The 21,264-nt window shown below is 40.8% G+C and overlaps 1 protein-coding gene across 2 annotated transcripts; it reads left to right on the top strand.

Moving 5' to 3' along the window:
* Positions 1-152: 152 nt before the first annotated feature.
* On the top strand, positions 153-20,421 carry DHRS7C (dehydrogenase/reductase 7C). 2 transcript variants are annotated; one of them, XM_061616396.1, is made up of 7 exons: positions 153-305; positions 843-1,002; positions 6,219-6,331; positions 12,833-13,043; positions 14,699-14,791; positions 15,604-15,759; positions 17,674-20,421. In XM_061616396.1, the coding sequence occupies exons 2-7, from the start codon at positions 849-851 to the stop codon at positions 17,880-17,882; spliced, it is 936 nt and encodes a 311-aa protein (XP_061472380.1). In that variant the 5' UTR covers positions 153-305; positions 843-848; the 3' UTR covers positions 17,883-20,421. The 2 variants fall into 2 exon arrangements, with proteins under 2 accessions (XP_061472380.1, XP_061472381.1); XM_061616397.1 differs by lacking the exon at positions 6,219-6,331 and having other exon boundaries at positions 12,861-13,043.
* The last annotated feature ends 843 nt before the right edge of the window (positions 20,422-21,264 follow it).

Below are 21,264 nucleotides of genomic sequence, written 5' to 3'. Positions count from 1 at the left end.
ATAAAGAGTATCTTTATATCAGTGGTTTGTCCACTCTTGCAGGCTCTAGAAGGGCTTCGAAGCCTTTGAAACGAAATAGGTCAGGTATGTGGCTTGGGCCATGGATGCTATATTTACTTTTTAAAACTCCGTCATGCAGCTGAGCACTATACATACAGTAGCTGCCTTCACTCAAGGCAAAACGCTTCAGCGGATGGAGTGCTTTTCCCTTTCCAAAAATGCCTATGAGTTTAATTAAACATCTGGTATAAACCAGTTGGCGGGAGGCACCACCTTATCAGCTTGCTGACTGCTTGCAATTCCAAGTAAGTTATTGTCTTTATTACAGAATGTCTGTTGGATGTGAAATGGGCACAATTTCCTCAGAAGCTTTGCTTTGTCTCTTACATTTCAATAAGAAATATGTCAGGATTCTTTCTTTCCATTTCCTTCCTTTTTCATGTATTAGGGGAATGGAATCGATTGTTGCAATCATATTAATGTGGAACAGTACTGGTCACACATCTGTCCATAGTATCTAATAAGGCAGTAAAGAAATGAACTCAACTTGATTTTTAAAATGGGTTTTATGCCATGCACTTGATTTTGCAGTACAAAATTGCTTTGTGTAGTGCAGAGTCATTTAAAAGCAGCTATGTGTGCACTTTTGTAAATCTCCATGTGCAGACTGATAGATGCTGAATAAATAATCAAACAATTCAAAGATTGGCTGAGGGCGCCTTATATGCTACCAGTTCTACTTGTTTGTCTTTTATTGATGGGGCGGGGAGCAGTTGTAAAAGTTTTTGTGACAAACATAACCAATCTCCTTTGCCACCTAAATATGTTCTCCTTTCTGCCAGGTGAAGATGGGTGTCCTGGCTGTATTAATTCTTCCACTGCTTGTGGTTGGAATCAGTGGGATTGTATATATTTATCGGACAGTTGTTCAGCTGATGTCAAAATCTGTTGTGCGAAGCAAAGTTGTAGTGATCACTGATGCTCTCTCCGGTGTGGGCAAGGGTAAGCAGGTGCAACAAAATGACTAACATCCTATAGTGTGTGACCACACAAACGCATATACATGTTCTAGAAATCTGAATAGCTGTGATTCCACTATGCCACCTGGAATCTAGTTCTCTGGCATGTGAATCTTGAGGAGCATCCCAAATCCTGAGGATTTCAACTGCCATTAAAATGTAACAGAGTTTCTAGCCCCCATAATTGTAAATGAATGCTTGGAAATGTGGGGAGAATTGTATATAGGCTCAGAAACCTGATCAAGAGCCAGGGCTTTAGCATAATAGGACAATGTGGGAGACATTAAATATGTGTGTATTGTGAATAGAATGGATCCTCTCAGAGGTATTATTAATAGAGGAAATTCTCCAGGTGACTCAGTTTATTCCCATCCATCTGTGTCTACATTCTTTCCTGTTCTTTCTTAAAGTGCACAACCTTTGTTCTGTTGTATCACATCAAGTAATCTCCCACCCCTAACCATGGCCTTTGCATTCTTTCCCTTTCATTGCATCTTGAAACAAATTCAAAATTCTGCAGAAATCAAATGTTGCAATCAAAATAATTTAGACAAACTAAAGATAGCTAATTTTTGTTTACGTTCTGTTAACCCTTGTGTCTTCGACCAGGATAAAATATACATACATAAACAACTTACATGTACTGATATGTAAATTAGTCCAATTGTTTTTGTGACAAAATAGGGTCTTTTTTCTTTCAAAATTTAGATTTGTTTTTAGTGTTGGCTTCTGGAATCCCAGTTTATAGCTTTATATACTTTATGCCAAAATGAATTGGCAATAATTATGAGCGACTGCACTGTATTTATCTACAGAATCAATGTTCACACAACATTCTCCTAATAACAGTAGAGAAATGTGTGCTAGGAAGAATGACACTCAGGTGGATCCAGAATTAGTTGAAAAGCTGCCTCCTCAAACAGTAAGTCTCAGATGAAATAAATGGATCTATTTATAGTGGGATTGCTGTGCTGTAGCTGTGAGATCTAATTGCATATACAGTAACTATCAGGTGGCCACAAGATGGTATAAATAGATTATTTCTATAATCCAAAAGTTATGCACCAGTGCTGAGCTTTAAGGTCTGCAACCAGTAAAATGGCATGCAGATGGTTATCTTGACACTAAATTGCTTACAGGCCTTGGGGCACGAAGGCCTTGAACAGGCAACAGCAGTGGTTCAGTTAATGGATGGGCTCATAGCAACAGAGGGTATCAGGTGAATGGAAAGTGATCCACTTGAGCTGTATGGAGTTCTCTGGTAGGCTTTTTGCTCTGCTGCCTGCCAGAGGGTGGAAACAGGAGATATCAAGTGAGAAATTGTCAGGGCTCATATGCACAGTTTGTCAGATGCACATGGAGAAGTGCACAAAGATAAGGAGCAAGGGGTTACAAAGTATGCATCCCCATGATGGTGGGTTTGCAGAGCTATGCACTTACTGGAGCTGTACCAAGACTGAGAGTGGAAGAATCAAGTTTTTTTTTTAAGGCAGGATTGCATCTATTGGAAATTCCTTTTATCCTCGTTGAGACATTATAAGTTGGGCCCTACATTTATTCATGCTCTTCCAGCTGTGTACTCTCCATCTGTTGAATATGTAAGGGTGAATAATATAAATTCCTGAGCAATCAAGATTCATAGTGGCACCAAACAGGGGTGCTCACTCTTCCCACTTTTGTTTACTTTGGCTACTGAGTTTCTTCCAAATACAATCCCAATATTCAGGGAGACTCTGATCAGAAATCAGAACATGTCATCAGCCTTTATGCTGATGACATGCTTCTGATACTTTAAACTCCAGTTAGAGCGCTCCCAGCACTGAAATCCAAATTGGCAGCCTTTGAGACAGCGGCAGAATTGCAGGTGAACGTCAAAAAATCAGATTTCTTTTTAAATGTGGCACCAGCAGTGTAAACTGCTTTATCCAAAGGGCTGGCATCCCTTTGGTAAGCAAGAGTTTTCAGTATCTTGAGGTAGTGGTTCCGTGGAATCTTAATAAAATAACCCAACTCAGTTATGGTCATATTTATTTATTTTATTATTTATTATTTATTTATTAGAGTTATATTCTGCCCTTTCTCCCAGTAGGAGCGCAGGGTGGCATATTTGGGGTAAAATAACAGTGGACAGACAAATGGAAGAAGTTGAACCTTACTCTCTCAGATCATATAGCTGCAATTAAGAGAGTAGTGCTCCTAAAGCTGTCTTATTTATTTATGTTCTCCTGCATGTTGTGGCTGATTTTCGTTTTAAACATTGGCAGGACAAAATTCAATCGTTTATTTTTTTGTGACAAAATATTCAGATTTTCCAGGACTCTTAGGCATAGGGCCCTAGCTCAGGGTGGGTGGGGTATCCCCCTTCTAAGGTTGTACTATGAGGCTTTTCAGCTGAGACATTTACTTACCTTTATGGATGGATCCAATGTTCAGCAGTTGATAAAGTCACTCTGCGCCTCCTGCTACCAGAACAAATCCCATATGTTTGAAAAGACCTGTGGCAGGCCCAGTAGCATAGTGGCAAATTCAGAAGTTCAGGGTCCCCTCATGTTAGTCACAGCCATGCACCGCTCCCCCCTTTTTTGTTGCAGGGTTGAGAATGAGCCTTCTGAATGTCTTTTCCCACAACAACAGATATCCGTAGGAGCCAACAAGCAGGAAAAAAAGGAGAGTGTTAGGTATTGAGAAGAGTCTTCTCAGTGGCTGACTCATCTCCTTTCACTCTGATTTCAGCAGGAAAAATTAAGGATGTTAGAAGACTCTTTTCAGTGGCTAATGCACTCTCCTGTCATGCTGATTGGCTTGTAGGATGCTGGAGATAGAGGGACCCTGTTGGGACCCTACTCCTAAAAAAGTAAAGGGATTAAGACCCCCCGAGACCCTGGATAACTACACCCTGGTCAGGCCTTACAAAATGACAGTGCCACGCTTCGAGACTCTTTTCAAGTCCTGGCACAAACAAAAGAAGGTTCCTTCCGGGTCGTTCCCCGCTAATACCTTTATTCTGTCATCCGCAGTACAAGGAAAAACATTCTGATGTTCAGGAATTTAAAGACCTGGGGTTTTATGCTCTTATGGATTTTTATTTTGATGACCAGCCCTTACCTTGAAATTTTTGGAAGACCCACCTCAGAAATACAAAGGTTTCATTTATCCAGATGCCCCATAATATTGAACAGGCTAATAGGAATCTCATCCCTTTCAAGAGATTGCCCCAATCAATGGGGACGGAGGAGAAGGGTTTGTGTCCATTGTGTATAATGTTTTGATTAATATGGATATGAGCATGGTGGACGGACTAAGACTTCTACGGGAGTTGAACTGGGATATTCAGATAGATCCACATGATTGGGTGAGTATGTGGTCTAAATTTCCGTATTGGTCCGTCATGACTTCCATTAGAGAACAAGCACTTAAAGTTGTACAAAAGTGGCATCCTACACCTCTGCTTGTTTTGCATCCGATCTACCCTATCCCCCCTTTGTTGGAGAGGATGTAAAGAGAGGGGTTCATTTCAACATATGTGGTGGACTTGCGAAAAAGTCTCTACCTTCTAGTCTATGGTGTTTGTGAAAACTATTTATTTATTAATTTGATTTATATCCCACCCTTCCTCCCAGTAGGAGCCCAGGGTGGCAAACAAAAGCACTAAAAACACTCTAAAACATCATAAAAACATACTTTAAAATATATTACTACAAAACATCCTTTAAAACATATAAAAACAAAACATCTTTAAAAACATTTTTTTAAAAACTTTAAAAACACATTTTTAAAAAAAAAAAAGAGAAAAGCTTTAAAAACATATTAAAAAGCAATTCCAACACAGACACAAACTGGGATAAGGTCTCAACTTAAAAGGCTTGTTGAAAGAAGGGGGTCTTCAGTAATATCACTGGTCAAAAGCTTGTCCCTCTGGAGTTGACATTATTAAACATTTTTCAGGGAGATAATCAGGATGTGCTTTTTAAACCACTCATTGGTTTCATGCTTGTTGCAGCGAAATTATTTATTGCCATGTATTGGAGGAATATGGAAGGAGCCTTGCTAACACTATGGTATAAAAAAATGGCATTTTGCTTTACTGAAAAGTTAACCACTGCCATCAGGTAGCCCAAAGAGAAGAAACATGTGGATTCATTCACTGTGGACTGGTTTTGTTTTATTACGATTGCCCCCTTATTTTTGAATTTCTTTTACAAATCTTGGGGGAAATGAGAGAGCTTGGAATCCTATGGGTCCACATCCTCCTAGCACACCTCTGGTGCACCTCTTCCCCCTCCCCTCACAGTGTCAGAGTTATGATGTTGGAGAAACACTGGTTGTGGACTGGGCTTGTGAGGCTGGATCTTCCTCTCCAAGGCAGACCTCTCACTCAGTCCTCAGAGAAGGAGATCTTTTAAAAACCCTATAGAACTTGGAGCATCCTCCCAGGGATCATAAGACTGTGTGTCCTAAGTTGGAACAAACCTCTTGAAATGGCAAAATTTCCCTAGAGCTACATTATACCATCATACACATCTCCCCCAGACCCCAACCACCACCTCCATGTTGCACAGGGAAAGTCTGCAGGGGGCTTCTACTCACTTTCACTTAAATGCAAGTAGACTCCCCCGCACAATCAGAGGACCTTCTTTATCAGGATCCCTGATTGTGTAAAGGGTTCTACATGCACGCAAGTGAATGCCTGTGTTCCTGACATCCAACCCAATTTTTCTTTGTTATAGCTTGAACTCATTGCTTCTTGTCCAAACATAGGGAGAAGGAAGAAGGGTTCAACCACCATCATCACCACCTGTGCAGATATGTGATAAAAGCCACACAACTGTGCCCAACTAGTTGAAGCAATGCCACTTTTCCTATAAAGATTTTGCACTTTTGCAGTCTAATCAAAAAGCTAATTAAGTTTTCATTAGTGGCTTTGAAATTTATGGGTCTGAAGGATGAAGTCCACCAACAATGTATTCTAGGGTATTCTCATTTAAATCACTGATGCTCAAGATAATGGCAATGTATCTGACTCTATGGTAGCTGAAATACATTTTCTTTGCTATCTGAATATTCATAATATAATCTTTGCTCTCTCTGTGTGCATGTCTGCCAAGAGAATGATTTTCCCCTGTTTATTGCAAATTAACTACTATACAAGTATGTTGCTATTCACATTTCACCTGCATTATTCATTGGCTTATCTTCCAGAATGCTCACGTGTATTTCACACAGGTGGAGCTAGGCTAGTTCTATGTGGTAAACACTTGGACAAGTTAGAAGCTCTCTCTGATGCTTTAAACAGTGTGGCTGATCCTACTGCAGTAAGTACCCTGTACATACCTTGAAGATTTGTATGAAGACAACAAGATTGTTCTGTATGAAACAAGTGAGAGCGTTGAAACAGAATAGGCATGTGCCTTTTTGCCCAGTACTTCTAAATATGACTTTAAACAATTTATTCTGCACGGTCAGCCCTGCAATTAGACTAGGGTGGGAGCATCCTTGGCTATTCTTCCTAAGCACCCCCTCCCCCAGCTGTCTTCTTCAGCTGGTGCCTCAGTGGTATCAATACCTTGCTTGTTGCTAGCCTGGTCTGTCTGTCTGTCTGACCCAGTCTCCTTCTCCCAATGTGTCAGACCCAAGGAAAGGCCCCCGACTGACTGAGCAAGCAGGTAGGCAGAGGCAGTCAACCCAGCCCATGCATACTCCAGCAGGCATTGCACATGCTCATCCATTGCTCTACTCACATGTCTCACACTAGCACTACTGCTGCTGCATTGCAGCATTTGTTTGAGCAGGCAATGAGCAGTCATCAGGGAGACTGGTGAGTGAGCAGTAGTGAGCGTCTGGAAGATAGACTGTGTATATCATGTACATCCTACCCTGTTGGAGCACCCTAAGCTGACCTGCTTCTCTTGGGTGTGGGAGAGGATGCTATCTTGCCTATCCCCAGATTCAACTGCCAGTCAAGCTGGCTTCCATGTATGCAGTGGGTGGGGACACAAAATGTCTCTGGCTATGCCTGCTGTTATATTCTGTTGTTGCAGGAAGTTCAGGCATCTGTCTCAGTTTGAAATGACAGATGCAAATCTCATTAAGAAATAGATGATTGAATGTGTATAGCCCTGAAGAGGCCTGAAGGTCATTTAGGGCAGTGTTTCCCAACCTGTGGGTCACAAAGCCTGTGCAACTGTATAAGTAAACCCTCCCAAGATATTGCTTTTAATCCTTAACTGGTATGATGAACTTTGTAAGTACTATAAATATTTCAACAAATTCCACATTAATAGGGTGTTAGGTTATTTTTTGCTTGGATGCTTCAAGAAATTATTATAAAATGGGCAAACTTGCAGTTAAAATGGATGAAAATGATGGCTGCCAAAGAAGACCTAAGGTCCAAAATTCACAAGACAATAAATCAATGGGTCACCATACCAAGTAAATTTGGACTTGTGGGTCACCATACCAAAAAGATTGGGAACTACTGATTTATGCAAACCCACCACACCCATATTTAATAAAAACCATACGCAAATAAATACATTTAAAAAGAGAATAGTTTATGATTGTCAGGGCCATATGGTGTGCCATAAACAGAAACCATGCATGAGATCAAAGGTGCAAACAGAGAAGGATGAACTTCAGTTGGACAATCCTTAGTGGATAAACCATGTCAATGGACCACACATTAGAAAGAAGTGCTAGACATTTCTGGTGTGGTATTACAGTTTAAAAATAACTAGTGCTGGAATTCCCAAACTGTGGTCTGTGGACCACCAGTGGTCCACAGACTTCATTCAGATGATCCATGGTATGTCTGCATTAAATACTCAATTTTTTTAATTGTATTTTACTGCTTCTTTTATTTCTTATATTGTCTTTTATTGTATTTCAGTTTGAATTCTATGGAATGCAAATTATAATACAATAAATGCAATGTATAAGACATAAACCCTCTCTAGGATGGACACTTTAACGTGGTGAGGGGGGTTGAGAGTGTTGAAGAAGCTGAGAGCAATGCCATCAAAAGTCTAGACCAAGAGGCTAGACTCCTAGCAGGGGCACCCAAGGCGGAATGGTCAAAGCTGAGACACTAGACTAAGATGCATCCAAACTCAGAGGAAGGCAATGGTAAACCACCTCTGAATACCTCTTACCACAAAAACCCTATGAACAGAGTATCCAAAATGCAACACAAGATAGTGCTGGAAGATGAGACCCCCAGGTCAGAAGGCACTCACCAAGCTACTGGGGAAGAACAAAGGACAAGTGACTAATGACACAGCTGGGCGAAGCTAAAAGGAAGCCTGGAGGCTGATGTGCACAGATGCGAGGAGAATCTGGAGTTGTACAATGCACACAATAGGAACATGGAATGTGAGAAGCATGAACCAGGGAAGGTTAGAAATTGTCAAGCAAGAAATGGAACGTATCAAGATTACAATGCTTGGCATGAGTGAATTAAAATGGATGGGAATGGGACACTTTCAACCAGGCAACTACAAAATATTTTACGCAGGAAATGAGAAGGCCTGCAATCCTATGCATATGTGCTCAGAAGTAAATCCTATTGAGCTCAGTGGAGGTTGTTTCCTAACAAGTGTGTGTTTCGAACTGCAGCCTTAGAATCACTGAAAGGCTAAGACCAGGCAAAGAAAAAGGAGCAGTCATATTGGCAAAGTTGAAGATTTGTAAACATGCTAAACAGAGAGTTCAAGAAAGGGGATCCCAGGGAATGCAGTAATTATTGAACTATTGCCTTAATATCCCATGCACATAAAGTAATGCTCAAGATTCTACAACAAAGGGTCTTACGGAGTGAGAAATGCCAGACATCCAAGCAGGATTTAGAAAGGGAAGAGGCACCAGAGATCATATCACAAACATACGTTGGATAATGGAACGAACCAAGGAATTTCAGAAGAAAATAATCCTGTGTTTTATAGATTACAGAAAAGCCTTGGATTGTGTAGATCATGAAAAAATATGGAATGCTTTAAAAGAAATGAGGGTGCCACAGCATCTGATTGTCCTGATGCACAACCTATACTCTGGACAAGAGGCTACTGTAAGGACAGAATATGGAGAGACTGATTGGTTCCCCATCAGAAAGGGTGTGAGATGGGTGTATTTTATCACCCTATTTGTTTAATCTATACGCTGAACATATCATATGGAAAGCGGCATTGGACCAAGACGAAGGAGGTGTGAAAATTGGAGGGAGAAATATCAATCATTTAAGATATGCAGACAATACCATACTCTTAGCAGAAACTGTCAAAGAATTGTTCCCCTGGGGTCCCTTGCCCTCAGCACCCCAAGGGGGGTTCTTTGCTTCTGAGAACAGTCCCAACTCCTTTGGGTCTCTGCTTACCAGGCAAATCCTTCTCCCTTTCAGACCTAAACTTCTGGTAGTTCTGCCACCACCCCTCTTCCTGGTTACTTTCTCTGAGATAGGGGATGTCAGAGACCTATGTGAGTTCCAAGGGTATTAACCCTCGTTAATCAACAGTAATCAGTAGTGTTCAGCAATCAAGGACTAGATTTAGAATCATTAGTTTCAAGCCGATACACATCATTTATAAAATGATAGTTTATTTAAAAGAATTGAAAAAAATGGAAATGGACTGCCTTCAAGTTGATTACAACTTATGGGCAACCCTATGAATAGGGTTTTCATGATAAGTGGCATTTAGAGGGGGTTTACCGTTGCCTTCCTCTGAGGCTGAGAGGCAGTGATTGGCCCAAGGTCACCCAGTGAGCTTCATGGCTGTGTGGGGATTCGAACCCTGATCTCCCAGGTTGTAGTCCAACACCTTAACCACTACACCACACCAGCTCTCTTTAAAAGAATTAGAACGGTATATACAAAAGAGAGCAGCAGTTTGATTATTCAAAGCCAGTCACCCTCAGCCAGGCTACACGAGGTACATTGGCATAACAAAGGTGAGAGGTTCAATACAAAGAAAATAACTAAGAGCTTGCTAAGCTAAGATCCTATACTTACAGTAGAATTGCCTGGTTCCCAATCGGCTTTTCCCTGTCAAACTCAGGCGAGTCAAGTTGGATGGAAATAGGGAACAAAGACTGAAAGAGCATCCTTCATTTTTATGGAGTTTATTGGTCAACAAGGAGGGGGGAGGCAAATAGCCATATTCTGCCCCTGCCTTGATCCACTCCGTTGAAGCCTTTGAAGATAAGGGGGCTAGACAGCCTCACCCAGGTGTCCTGATCTACAACACCCCCTCTTCCTGACTTTTGATCTCAGGAAGCCGATAAGGGATAACAGCTAAGGTTCAGTTGCATCTTCTTGCAAGGTTGCAAATTGTCTGTCTGGCACTGAGCCGCGGACCTCGCCCAGTAGGGTGTCCTAGGGAACCACAGGCTCCCAGAATTCTCTCTGGTTGACCCATTTCAGCTTGACCAAAGTTAGCTATTCTTGACAGAAACCAGTAATGATTTGAAACAAATGCTGATGAAAGCTAAAGAGGAAAGCACAAAAGCTGAACATCAAGAAGACTAAAGTAATGACAACAGAAGATTTTTGTAACTTTAAAGTTGACGAGGACATTGAACTTGTTAAGGATTATCAATACCTTGGCACAGTCATTAACCAAAATGGAGACAATAGTCAAGAAATCAGAAGAAGGCTAGGACTGGGGAGGGCAGATGTGAGAGAACTAGAAAAGGTCCTCAAATGCAAAGATGTATCACTGAACACCAAAGTCAGGATCATTCAGACCATGGTATTCCCGATCTCTATGTATGGATGTGAAAGTCGGACAGTGAAAAAGTGGATAAGAGAAAAATCAGCTCATTTGAAATGTGGTGTTGGAGGAGAGCTTTGCGCATACCGTGGCCTGCGAAAAAGACAAATAATTGGGTGTTAGAACAAGCCATCACTACAAGCTAAAGTGATGAAACTGAGGTTATCATAGTTTGGACACATAATAAAAAGACATGATTCACTAGAAAAGACAATAATGCTGAGAAAAACAGAAGGGAGTAGAAAAAGAGGAAAGTCAAACAAGAGATGAATTGATTCCATAAAGGAAGTCACAGACCTGAACTTACAAGATCTGAAAAGGGTGATTCACGACAGATGTTATTGAAGGTCACTGATTCATAGGGTCGCCATAAGTCATAATCGAAGGCACATAACAACAAAAAGAACAATAAGAAATAAAAGAAGCAACAAAATGTAAGTAAAAAGTATACAGCATCTACCCCAGTGCATTATAATTACTACAGCAGGCAGAAAAATCATTAAGCAGTCCACAAAGACCATCAACAATTTTCAAGTTGTCCATGGGGGAAAAAAGTTTGGGAACCACTGATCTAGTGGGTGACATGTGTGCACGTATTCACAAGCTCTTCACACCAGTGTACATATGGTCCAGCCTAAAGTCTTTCTGAAAAGGATTAGTTCACAGAAGGCACATTTTGTCCATGCAAGCAATTTCAAGCAATCCCCTTCAGATTATCAGCTCAAGTGGAGATAAAAAGTGGGCAACTGGGTAATCTTAAATACAGTCCAGCAGCAGTATCCAGTATCTAAAGTGGGTCAAGTACCACTTTGATCACAGGAATTGCTGCTAAATATATTTATAATTCCTGGTTTCATGCAATAGTGTCCACATGTGAATCGCTTCGTTTAAGGCTTGGTTTCGCTTACAGTAATCTAGTTTGCTTTGAGTTAATCTCATTTGGTAAACTCTAGTTCTTCTGTTGTGTGTCGAAGAATATACAACTGGATGCTGCTATATTTATTATTTTTATTTATTTATTTAAAATATTTCTATCCCACCCTTGTACCCTATAAAAGGGCACTCAGACATGTACATAATAAAATTGTAAGTGGTAAAATCACAAAAACATTAAAATAAATTAAAATACATAAAATACAATTAAAATACTATATATATATATAGGGATTGGTACTAAAGGGACTACAAAGGTAAAATTTAATGTAGAAGACATAAAATCAGTGTCAGTCACTCAGGCTCTACTTTCAGTCCTTCCCAAAGGCTGTCCGGATGACAAGATCATTTTCAGAAGTCTCCGGAAAACCAACAGGGAGGGAGCAGAGCAAACTTCTTGGGGTAGAGTATTCCAAAGTTTGGGGGCCACAGCTGAAAAAACTCTCTCCTGCGTGCCTGTCAATCTAACATATTTCACTCCAGTCACACAGAGGAGACCAGAGGCAGATGATCTTAAATCCCAGACAGGTACATATGGGCATAAGCAGTCCCTCAGGTACATTGGTCCAAGGCCATTTATGGCTTTAAAGGTCAGAACCAGCACTTTGAATTGGGCCCGGAAACAAATTGGGAGCCAGTGGAGTTGATAAAGCACAAGGGTGATATGCTCCCTGTGCTGTGCTCCAGTTAACATTCTGGCTGCTGCATTTTGAACCAACTGCAATTTCCGAACCGTTTTCAAAGGCAGCCCCACATAGAGTGTGTTACAGTAATCAAGCCTCAATGTCACTAATGCATGTATCACTGTGGCCAAGTCAACTGCCTCCAGGAACGGATGCAGCTGGTACACCAGTTTGAGTTGGCCAAAAGCACTCCTGGCTACCGCAGCCACCTGATATTCAAGCAGCAGGGCAGGATCCAGGAGGACTCCCAAATTGAGGATCTGCTCCTTCAAGGGGAGTGCAACCCCATCCAGAACAGGTTGCAACCCCATCCCTATATGTTTCGTTAAATGATCCATGAACTGATCTTACCACTGAAAACTTATGAGAGTTGTTCCAGTTTTGTTTTGTTTTTTTTCCTCCAAGAAAGGGCACTAATAAGGTGTTGCTTCTTTTCTAGACATTTACACCAAAACTTGTCCTTCTAGATCTTTCTGATGTAAATTGCATCCAAGATGTAGCTAAAGAAATCCTGGATTGCTATGGATGTGTGGATATACTTATCAACAATGCTAGCACAAAGTTGAAGGGAACAGTGCAGAACATATCACTGGAAATTGACAGAAAGATTATGGATGCCAACTATTTTGGGCCTATAACACTCACCAAAGGTATTTGGAACAGTGCCTAAGACCCTTGCCTTTCTCTTTAGAAGGAGCATTGGATGGGATACACTTTGGTTACATTTTACCCCTTGATGGGGTCGTTTAAAATACTTAAGGCATATCTACATTACAAACTTATATTGGCTTCATGGCTGTCCTCAAAGAATCCTGGAAATCCTAGTTTGACGACAATGCTGAATATCCTCTGTTTAAGATATATAGCCTCGTTGCAAGATTTCCTGGGGAACGAGAATGATACCTGTAGTGCAATTTGCCTTAATGTCTAATGACTACCACTAGTACTCCTAGGTGGCATCTTACCAAATGTCAGCTCTTTTAAGCCCATTGATGCACATGTGCTTATTTCCACTGAAATCCATGGGAATTAAAAGTATTAATTTTGTGGGTTCATCCACTATTAATACTAAAGCTACCATCATTTACAACAGCATGCTAGGCCCTGTATAAACAGCAACAAAAGCTCATGGTCTACAGTAGATAAATAAAGTTCCACACTGGACCAACATTCTCCCTAGGAGAAGTGGATTCAGTTCATACCGACATCCAGGTTGGTGTCAGTGACTGCTAGGGTTCTATATCTGGGTCCAATTGTGGGATGATGGTGATGATTTCTTAATTATTACTATAGCATCAATAATGTGCATTGCACTTTACAGAGTGTAATAAGGGGCCCATAACCTATAGTTTGACACATGGGGGGCAACAGAATGAGGGGAGGGAAGGGGAGGCAGGAGTAAACTTGGAAAGAATATGTGATTCCCTCAGTTATCTGTAGTTAGGCTTGCCTTGGTTTAGGGATGGAAAGATCTGTCATTTGCAGTTCTCTCTGTTTCTCATTTTTCCAACTTTAAATTTAGTTCGGCAGCAATTTACAATTTAAAAAAAAACACTCATGAAAATCCTTTAGCATTTTAGTGTGAATTCCTCTTCCTAAACACATTTTTGTATGCAGTTTTGACTAATGAACACATTTTTGCAAGCAATTTCTCCAAATATAAAGCATTTTGTATGTTATTTTCACTAATATAATTTATGCACATTTTCTGGCAATATATGCATTTTTATAAACATTGTCGGTTGGAGAACTGCACTGAAAAATTAAGATCAGTGTGTGTTTTGACAGATGGCCATGCATCCTAGTTGCTGTAGGACTGTGAACTAGGGGATTGTGGTGTCTTCCAATGTGGTGCCCTCTAGATGTTGGGTTACAACTTTCATTTCCACTGACCATTGGCCATGCTGGCTGGGACTGATAGCTATTGGGAGTTCAACAACTTTGGGAGGGCATCACATAGACTACCCCCAGCAGTAGGGTAACAGAAGTAGGGAACTATGCCCTAGTTGTGGGGGTTGAGAGCTTTGAAGAGCGTTGTTAGAGAATGGGGATTTTGAGGACTGAGCAGCAGGAACTTGCCCTTTTTATGTTGGCTGCCGTTACTAGGAACTGTCCATGGTGTTGGGATAGACATCTTCAACACTTTCAACAATTATTTGATCTTATTTTCCCCTCATTCTTAAAGCCTTACATAATACATAGGCAATTAAGAAATGGTGGACATGTGTTTAAATAAACATCACTTCCCTGGTAATAGAATTAAATCTAACATCATTCATTTTCTGTCATCTCTTCACCCCTACAGCTCTTATTTCCAACATGATCTCCAGAAGGACTGGTCAAGTTGTGCTAGTCAATAATATCCAGGGGAAATTAGGAGTCCCATTTCGTGCAGCCTGTAAGTTTACAAATGGAGAAAATGAGCATTCATTGCAGAGGTGATGAAGTGCCAGCCTCTGGGCCTAATCCAGCAGGTTGAGCCTCTCTGGGTAGCCCATCAGCTCCTGACCTGATTTTCCATTGGCGGCAACAGCAGCACTGCCCCTGGGGGGAAAGGTTGAGTACACTAGCAGGGTAGCAGGGACAGAGACATATTAATCCACATCATAGTGCTGGGCTAGAGATAGTTCAAACTCTCTGCCTAGCCCAGCACCATGATGAGGATGCAAATTGCCCCCTCTCTGCTGATCAGATCATTCATTTTAATCCTTATTGTTAAATATTATACTATCAGGCTTCCAGCTGACCACTAACCCAGAGAGTTTTAGGCCCATTGAGGAAAGGTGAATGTCAACTCTACCATGAGCCACACCATAATTTGTCCATATTTATCAGAAGTCAAAAACTGACCTGAGGACCCTGTCTATAGGCCCAAAAATGACTCTAGGTGTTTCCATTCGAAATGTTATTTCAGCCAACACACAAATGATATTTTGATTTCTGGTGGAGTTGAAAGATCAACCATTAAAATAAAAGGCTCACTGTGAAACTAGATGCCTGTATGATATACTAGAGATCAGCTGTTATGATGTGAGGGACGTGGATGTTTTTGTTTGGTGCTGAAACAAGCCAGGATGATAAGACATATTTTTATTTTAATGGAGTTTCTAGGAAACAAAGTTTCTGTATATTGGAAGAGCTGAGAGGGGAATACATTGGTGAGTTATTTTATTTGTTTATAATATGAGGTTGTCTCTCTTCTCCTTCTAGATGCTGCTTCCAAGCATGCTGTTCTAGGCTTCTTTGATTGCCTGAGGGCAGAACTGCAGGAATTTGGTGTTTGTGTCAGTACTGTGACGCCAAGTTTCATACGCTCATACCATATTCAACCACAGCCTCACAACTGGGAGGCCTCCATGTGGAGATGTAAGATTAATATCAGTTGGGGTGGGGATGGAGGAGCCGGGGGGGAAATGGAAGAGGAGAAGCGGCAGCTGAGGCCAGTGTAGTGGGAAATGCGGTGCAATGTGAGAGTAAGGGGGCACAGCACATTGGCCATAAATATGAATTGCACACCATTAGAACTGGATTAATTTTGTTAAAAGTTTAGCTTTTTGTGGAAGATAGAAATAGCTATATTCCAACAAAAGTGATTGGGGCATATATCTTCTTTAGCATTTTAGTATAAATTTCTCCTATCAAGCACATTTAATTTTTTTAAAAAACAATACCTTTCTAGAAGCAGCAAGAGATTACTCAGTAAGGTTCTTGGACTGTTATAACTAATACTTTTTGTGATGTTGCTCACCAGTATGGAATACTATCACCTTTTTTGTTGTTGTTGTTGCTCATGGCAGCCATTTTGTGCTGGCGCTTACAACACTTTTATCAACGTTTGAGTACAGGCACTTCTTTTTTTTTTTACCAACGGTTGTAAGCATTCAGTAACATCAAGCTCTCTTGTGACAGAGGCATAGTTTGACAGTTTGTAGTCTGAATCTAGGAAATCATGTCTGAGCCCTCTCACCAGATTATTTATTTATTTATTATTTCAGAGTTTACTTCTCTCTTCCTCCAGATCCAAGCACAGAGCAGCTTATAGCCCAGGTTACAACATAAACACTAATATAAAATGTACAATAAAACAGAATAAAATTATGTATTCATTATAAAAACAGCAACACTAAGTCTAAACTCCAAACAGTGTCAGCTTCATCAGATTCCAAAGGCCTGGACAAATAAATACTTTTTCACCTGTTGCCTAAATATAGCTAACATGGAGGATTGCTATATCTCAGTTTGGAGTTCCATAAATGGGGTGTTCCATAAATGGGAGGGAGTTCCATAAACTGGTTTTAGGGTGTGTACATACAATAACTTTCCAGAAACGTGGATGTACCATTGTCAACTTACCACTGTTCATTGGAGGACACACATTTTCTGTTCTTCCATGGTGGATCTGGGCAAACCACTTTTACAGATTTCTATAGCAATTTGAAGCAGTACCTGGAAAAGCAGGCATGTGTTCCTAGCAGTGTAAACAGCACTTCTGCATTGAATGTATGTACAGCTGTCATAGGTACTTACTGGACAGTGTTTGTTGACATCACTTTTGATGAGTAACGTGCATCCCTTCCCAGATAGCCAGAGCTGTTGTAGATGTTTTTCTCAATTTAATATTTTGGTTAGATAAAGGATAAAATGCGTATCCACTACTAATTATGTAGCTCTGTCCAGTGTTAGGGTCGAGGGACAATGGGATGTATCCAACGAAGTTCAAGCAAGGACTTCTGCTTGTGCAAGAACTTCCCCTCCCTCTACTCCCCAAATCTATTCTGGGGTTTTCCCCAATGATCTGGAGCGGATTTGAGGGTATCATGGGAAGAGGAGAGGGAGGGGAAGTTCTGTTGTGCAAACGGAAGTCCTCGCATGAATGGAATGAACCCAATGTATTCCTTCTTTCTGTAATGCTGGAGCAGTTTTGAAGGTTTTTCTTTTTTAAAAAAATTAGTAGGTAAATAATGCATGCATATCTCCTATTTGTCATGCAGTCTTTTAAAAAGAGGACACGTTGTGCAAGATGACCTACTACCATTGGCAGTGTCTCACTATTTTAAGATCTTTTACATTTTTATTTTACTTTAAAACCTATTTTCTTTTGAATGGTATGAATTCCCCTTCTCCTACACATTCAGCAATGTTTCCTTCCCCCCTTTTCCCCAATTCCTTGTAAACTTTACTAGATTAAAAACTTCTTGTGATCCATGTTCATTAGAAATTAGAAGACAGAGCAGTACATATGGCAATAGTGGAAGGTGTTTCAATGTTTTCCTCTTTCAGTCTTTTTCAGAAAACTGGCTTATGGTGTCCACCCCATGGAGGTAGCAGAAGAAATTCTGCGGACAGTGAGCAGGAAGAAGCAAGAGGTGTTCATGGCAAATCCCATTGCAAAAGCAGCTGTTTACATCCGCACGTTCTTTCCCGAGCTATTTTTTGCTGTTGTTGCTGCTGGAGTTAAAGAAAAACAGAAAATAGAAGTTGAAAAATGATTTATATCCTTGCTCATCCAAGTTGGCAGTAGGGTTATGAGAAGCCCTCAATTTTATGGGATGATCCATTGGGAAGCTAGAGGAGGGGATGTTAGCAGAAGGCCATACAACTCAAAAATGAAACAATGAAACATTTCTGGTTTAAGGATTTGGAGGCAGTGGAGTTGGGAATGTTTGTCTTTTTGATGTCCATTAAAGGCGCACTCCTGGGTTCTGGAACTGCAATCCCTAGGGTGCTTTGTGAGCCATCATCAGAAATGTCTGTGCTTTGTCTCCTGGGAATTGCAATTATGCAAGAAAGTTAAGCTGGAGGAAGGCTACGCTCTGCGTGTTGGCTCTTGTACTCAAAACAGTTGTAGAAGTAGGGAGACCTAAACTGACACAAATAGAGAAAATGAGGAGGTTCAGGGAGAATTTGAGAAACAGAGAAATAGTTGAAAGTTGGAGAGGAGGAGTACGTGCAATCAGGTTATGTGTTCATTAACAGTGTGTTAAGCTCCTGGGAAGCAAGCATATAGAGGGAATTCTCAGGGGAAGCATAAGTGATGTGCCTTGACAATATTTGCTATTTCTGTGCAAGAATTTTCCCTCTTCCAAATTCAAAGACCCAAGATTATCTTGAGAGTCTCTAGTAGGGTTTGATTCTGATCACTTTTAACTGTAAAGAATTATGCAAATACTCGGTGAAGGGGGAAAAGGGCATTCTGTGTTTAATAATATAGAAATCTGTACACACCATATCTCTCTCTCCAGTTTCTAGGGCAATCTCATGATTCTTGAAGCCCAAATAGGGATGGGAGAGAAAATCAATTTTGTTTGCATTTTAATGAGAAACTATCTAATTTGCACTTCTTAAATTAATGGGAAAACATGGAAATAGACTGCCTTCAAGTCGATTCCGACTTATGGTGACCCTATGAATAGGGTTTTCAGTGTAAGCAGTGTTGAGAGGGGGTTTACCATTGCCTTCCTCTGAGGCTGAGAGGCAGTGACTGGCCCAAGGTCACCCAGTGAGCTTCATGGCTGTGTGGGGATTCGAACCCTGGTCTCCCAGGTCATAGTCCAACACCTTAACCACTACACCACACTGGCTCTCTCTCAAATTAATATGCACACCAAAACAGAGCTATCTATTGAAATTCATACTTCTCCAAATTTTGTGATGTAGTTCTCCAACAAAAAAATGTGTTCTGATAGCAGGTAGGTCACTTGGCAGGCACAAGATTGTAGCAGAGATCAGAGGTATAACAGAAAATTGAAAAGTTCTCTAGCTATTACTAGCAAATCCCAGCCCATTGATGGAGGAAAAGGAAAGGGGTGTCTTTAATGAAATCCACAATCCCACCATGATTCAAAAACCGAATGAGGGACCAGTCCCCCTTTGTAATTTGAGCACAGTCACACTCTCTATCCAATCTGTGTGTGGTAGTATGGTGTAGTAGTTAGAGTGTTGGACTAGGACCTGAGAGACCAGGGCTGACATCCCTACTCGGCCACAAAGCCTTGGGCCACTCACTGTCTCTCTTAGCTAACCTACCTCACAGGATAGTTGTAAGGATAAAATGGGAAGGTGGAGAACCATGCATGCTAACTTGAGTTATTTGGAAGAAATATTAATAAATAAAATATTAATTAATATTAATTAATAAATGATTAAATAATAGATAAATGTAATGGGGAAAGCAAAGCTGAAATGTTAAAGAACAAGTTATGTCATATCTGAACAGGCTGTGATACGTTTTAAAATATAGGACTTCTTGTCAACTTTAGTTATACCACAGCAGGGGGAGTTGTTCAAGAGGAAAAATGACAGGATATCAGTCAAGGGTATGATTCCACTAGTGCTAATGTTGGGGTCAGATGTGTGTCTGTTGCATTTTTTGCAGTACCCCCTGTGCTCCATCCTGGTCCTAGCCCTGCCTGCGCTTCAGAAGGGCATGTTTGCCACATTAGCATAGCAAATGGTATCTAGATAGTTGCAAGAACAAAGTCTATGCAAGGGAAATAATATTTTTTCATACTCCCTCTGCATTTGCATTGGTTGAAGTGGGAGTGTGTATGGGATCTTGAATTGTTTGCAGTACAGGGAACTGGGGTGAATGCATCCATTCTGATAACATGTGTATGACAAGAGGGGGGTGAAATTAAAGATGGCTGCTGTTAGGTTTGTTATTTGCTGTAGAACTTTCAGCTGTTGGGGCCCAAACAGTGCACATAATGGAGATGTGCTTGTCCCCTGTTCCCTGTCCAAGTGAGGGGGATGGGAGACAAGTCCCCTAAAGTCTTCCTTGACTCCACTGCCTCTTCCTTTATTTCCCCTTGGCTCATCAGCTTAAATTTGTAGATGTTGCTCTGTTCCAAAAGAGAATCCTCTACCTTGGAACATCTTCACTGGTGTACACACTGTCATAATATATGAGAAGAAAATCATGTGCACAATTAGAAATACTTGAAAAGGATGTGTAAATTGCATTTCCCATATGTTTAAATCAAGCAACCCTACCTGGAAGCGACATAAATAAAGTCCTTGTTTCAATGATGTACACTGATTTCTTTTCTATCTTCTCCCCGGGGCTGAGGATGGTTGAGAGAGGTAGTGCAAAGATCCTCAGGGTGCATCTCTGTGTGCTCTAAAGGCCACACCATCCAATGTTGGAATTATTTGCCAGTGAACCCAAGTGTAGACTTTTACTTTAGTTCCCTTCTCTCTATAGGAATCTATGGCAGCTATTCACTATTTGAAAAAAGAAAGGTGTATACGGATGGAAATACTTTTCGAGAGCCAGACCTGTCCCCTATCCTCTGATGATATTTTCCTGAGGCTAGTACATATTTGGGGGATAATCTTTCCAAACACAGTTTGTTCATTTTGCCCCATAGTGTGTAATAAAGACCACTGAGGATTGAGCCCATTCTTATCTGAATAACTTGTTCTATCCCTTTGTCACACTAGAATGTGACAAAGAGGAAGAAAATTAGAATTGCCTTTTATACTGATATATTTGTTAAAGATCTATCACAGTTCACACGTAGACTCTGCTACTGACCTTCGCCTCCCATTACATTCCTTTTAGTCTTATTTTTTAATTTCTGCATAATCACCATTACACCTTTCCTCCTATCTGCAAGGTGAAATATTTTCTGAAAACCCTTCCAAGAGGTCATTTAAATCCTTCCTTCTCTTTTGGCAAAAATATTCTACAAGCCCACTTTTCACAGTGCTTGCCCTCTGACATTCTTCAGGAAATGCACAAGTAACTGCAGAGTGGATGAGAGAGGCCCTATAGCAGTGAGAGGTCCTGTCCCTACAGCAGGCAGTTAGACAAGGTGGCTGAGTGGTGAAGGTGATGGAGTAGAAATCCATTGTGCTCTACACGTGCGG

This window comes from Rhineura floridana, chromosome 3 (genome assembly GCF_030035675.1).
Source record: "Rhineura floridana isolate rRhiFlo1 chromosome 3, rRhiFlo1.hap2, whole genome shotgun sequence".
Taxonomy (NCBI): Eukaryota; Metazoa; Chordata; class Lepidosauria; order Squamata; family Rhineuridae; genus Rhineura; species Rhineura floridana.
This window is presented reverse-complemented; position numbering and strand designations above follow the sequence as displayed.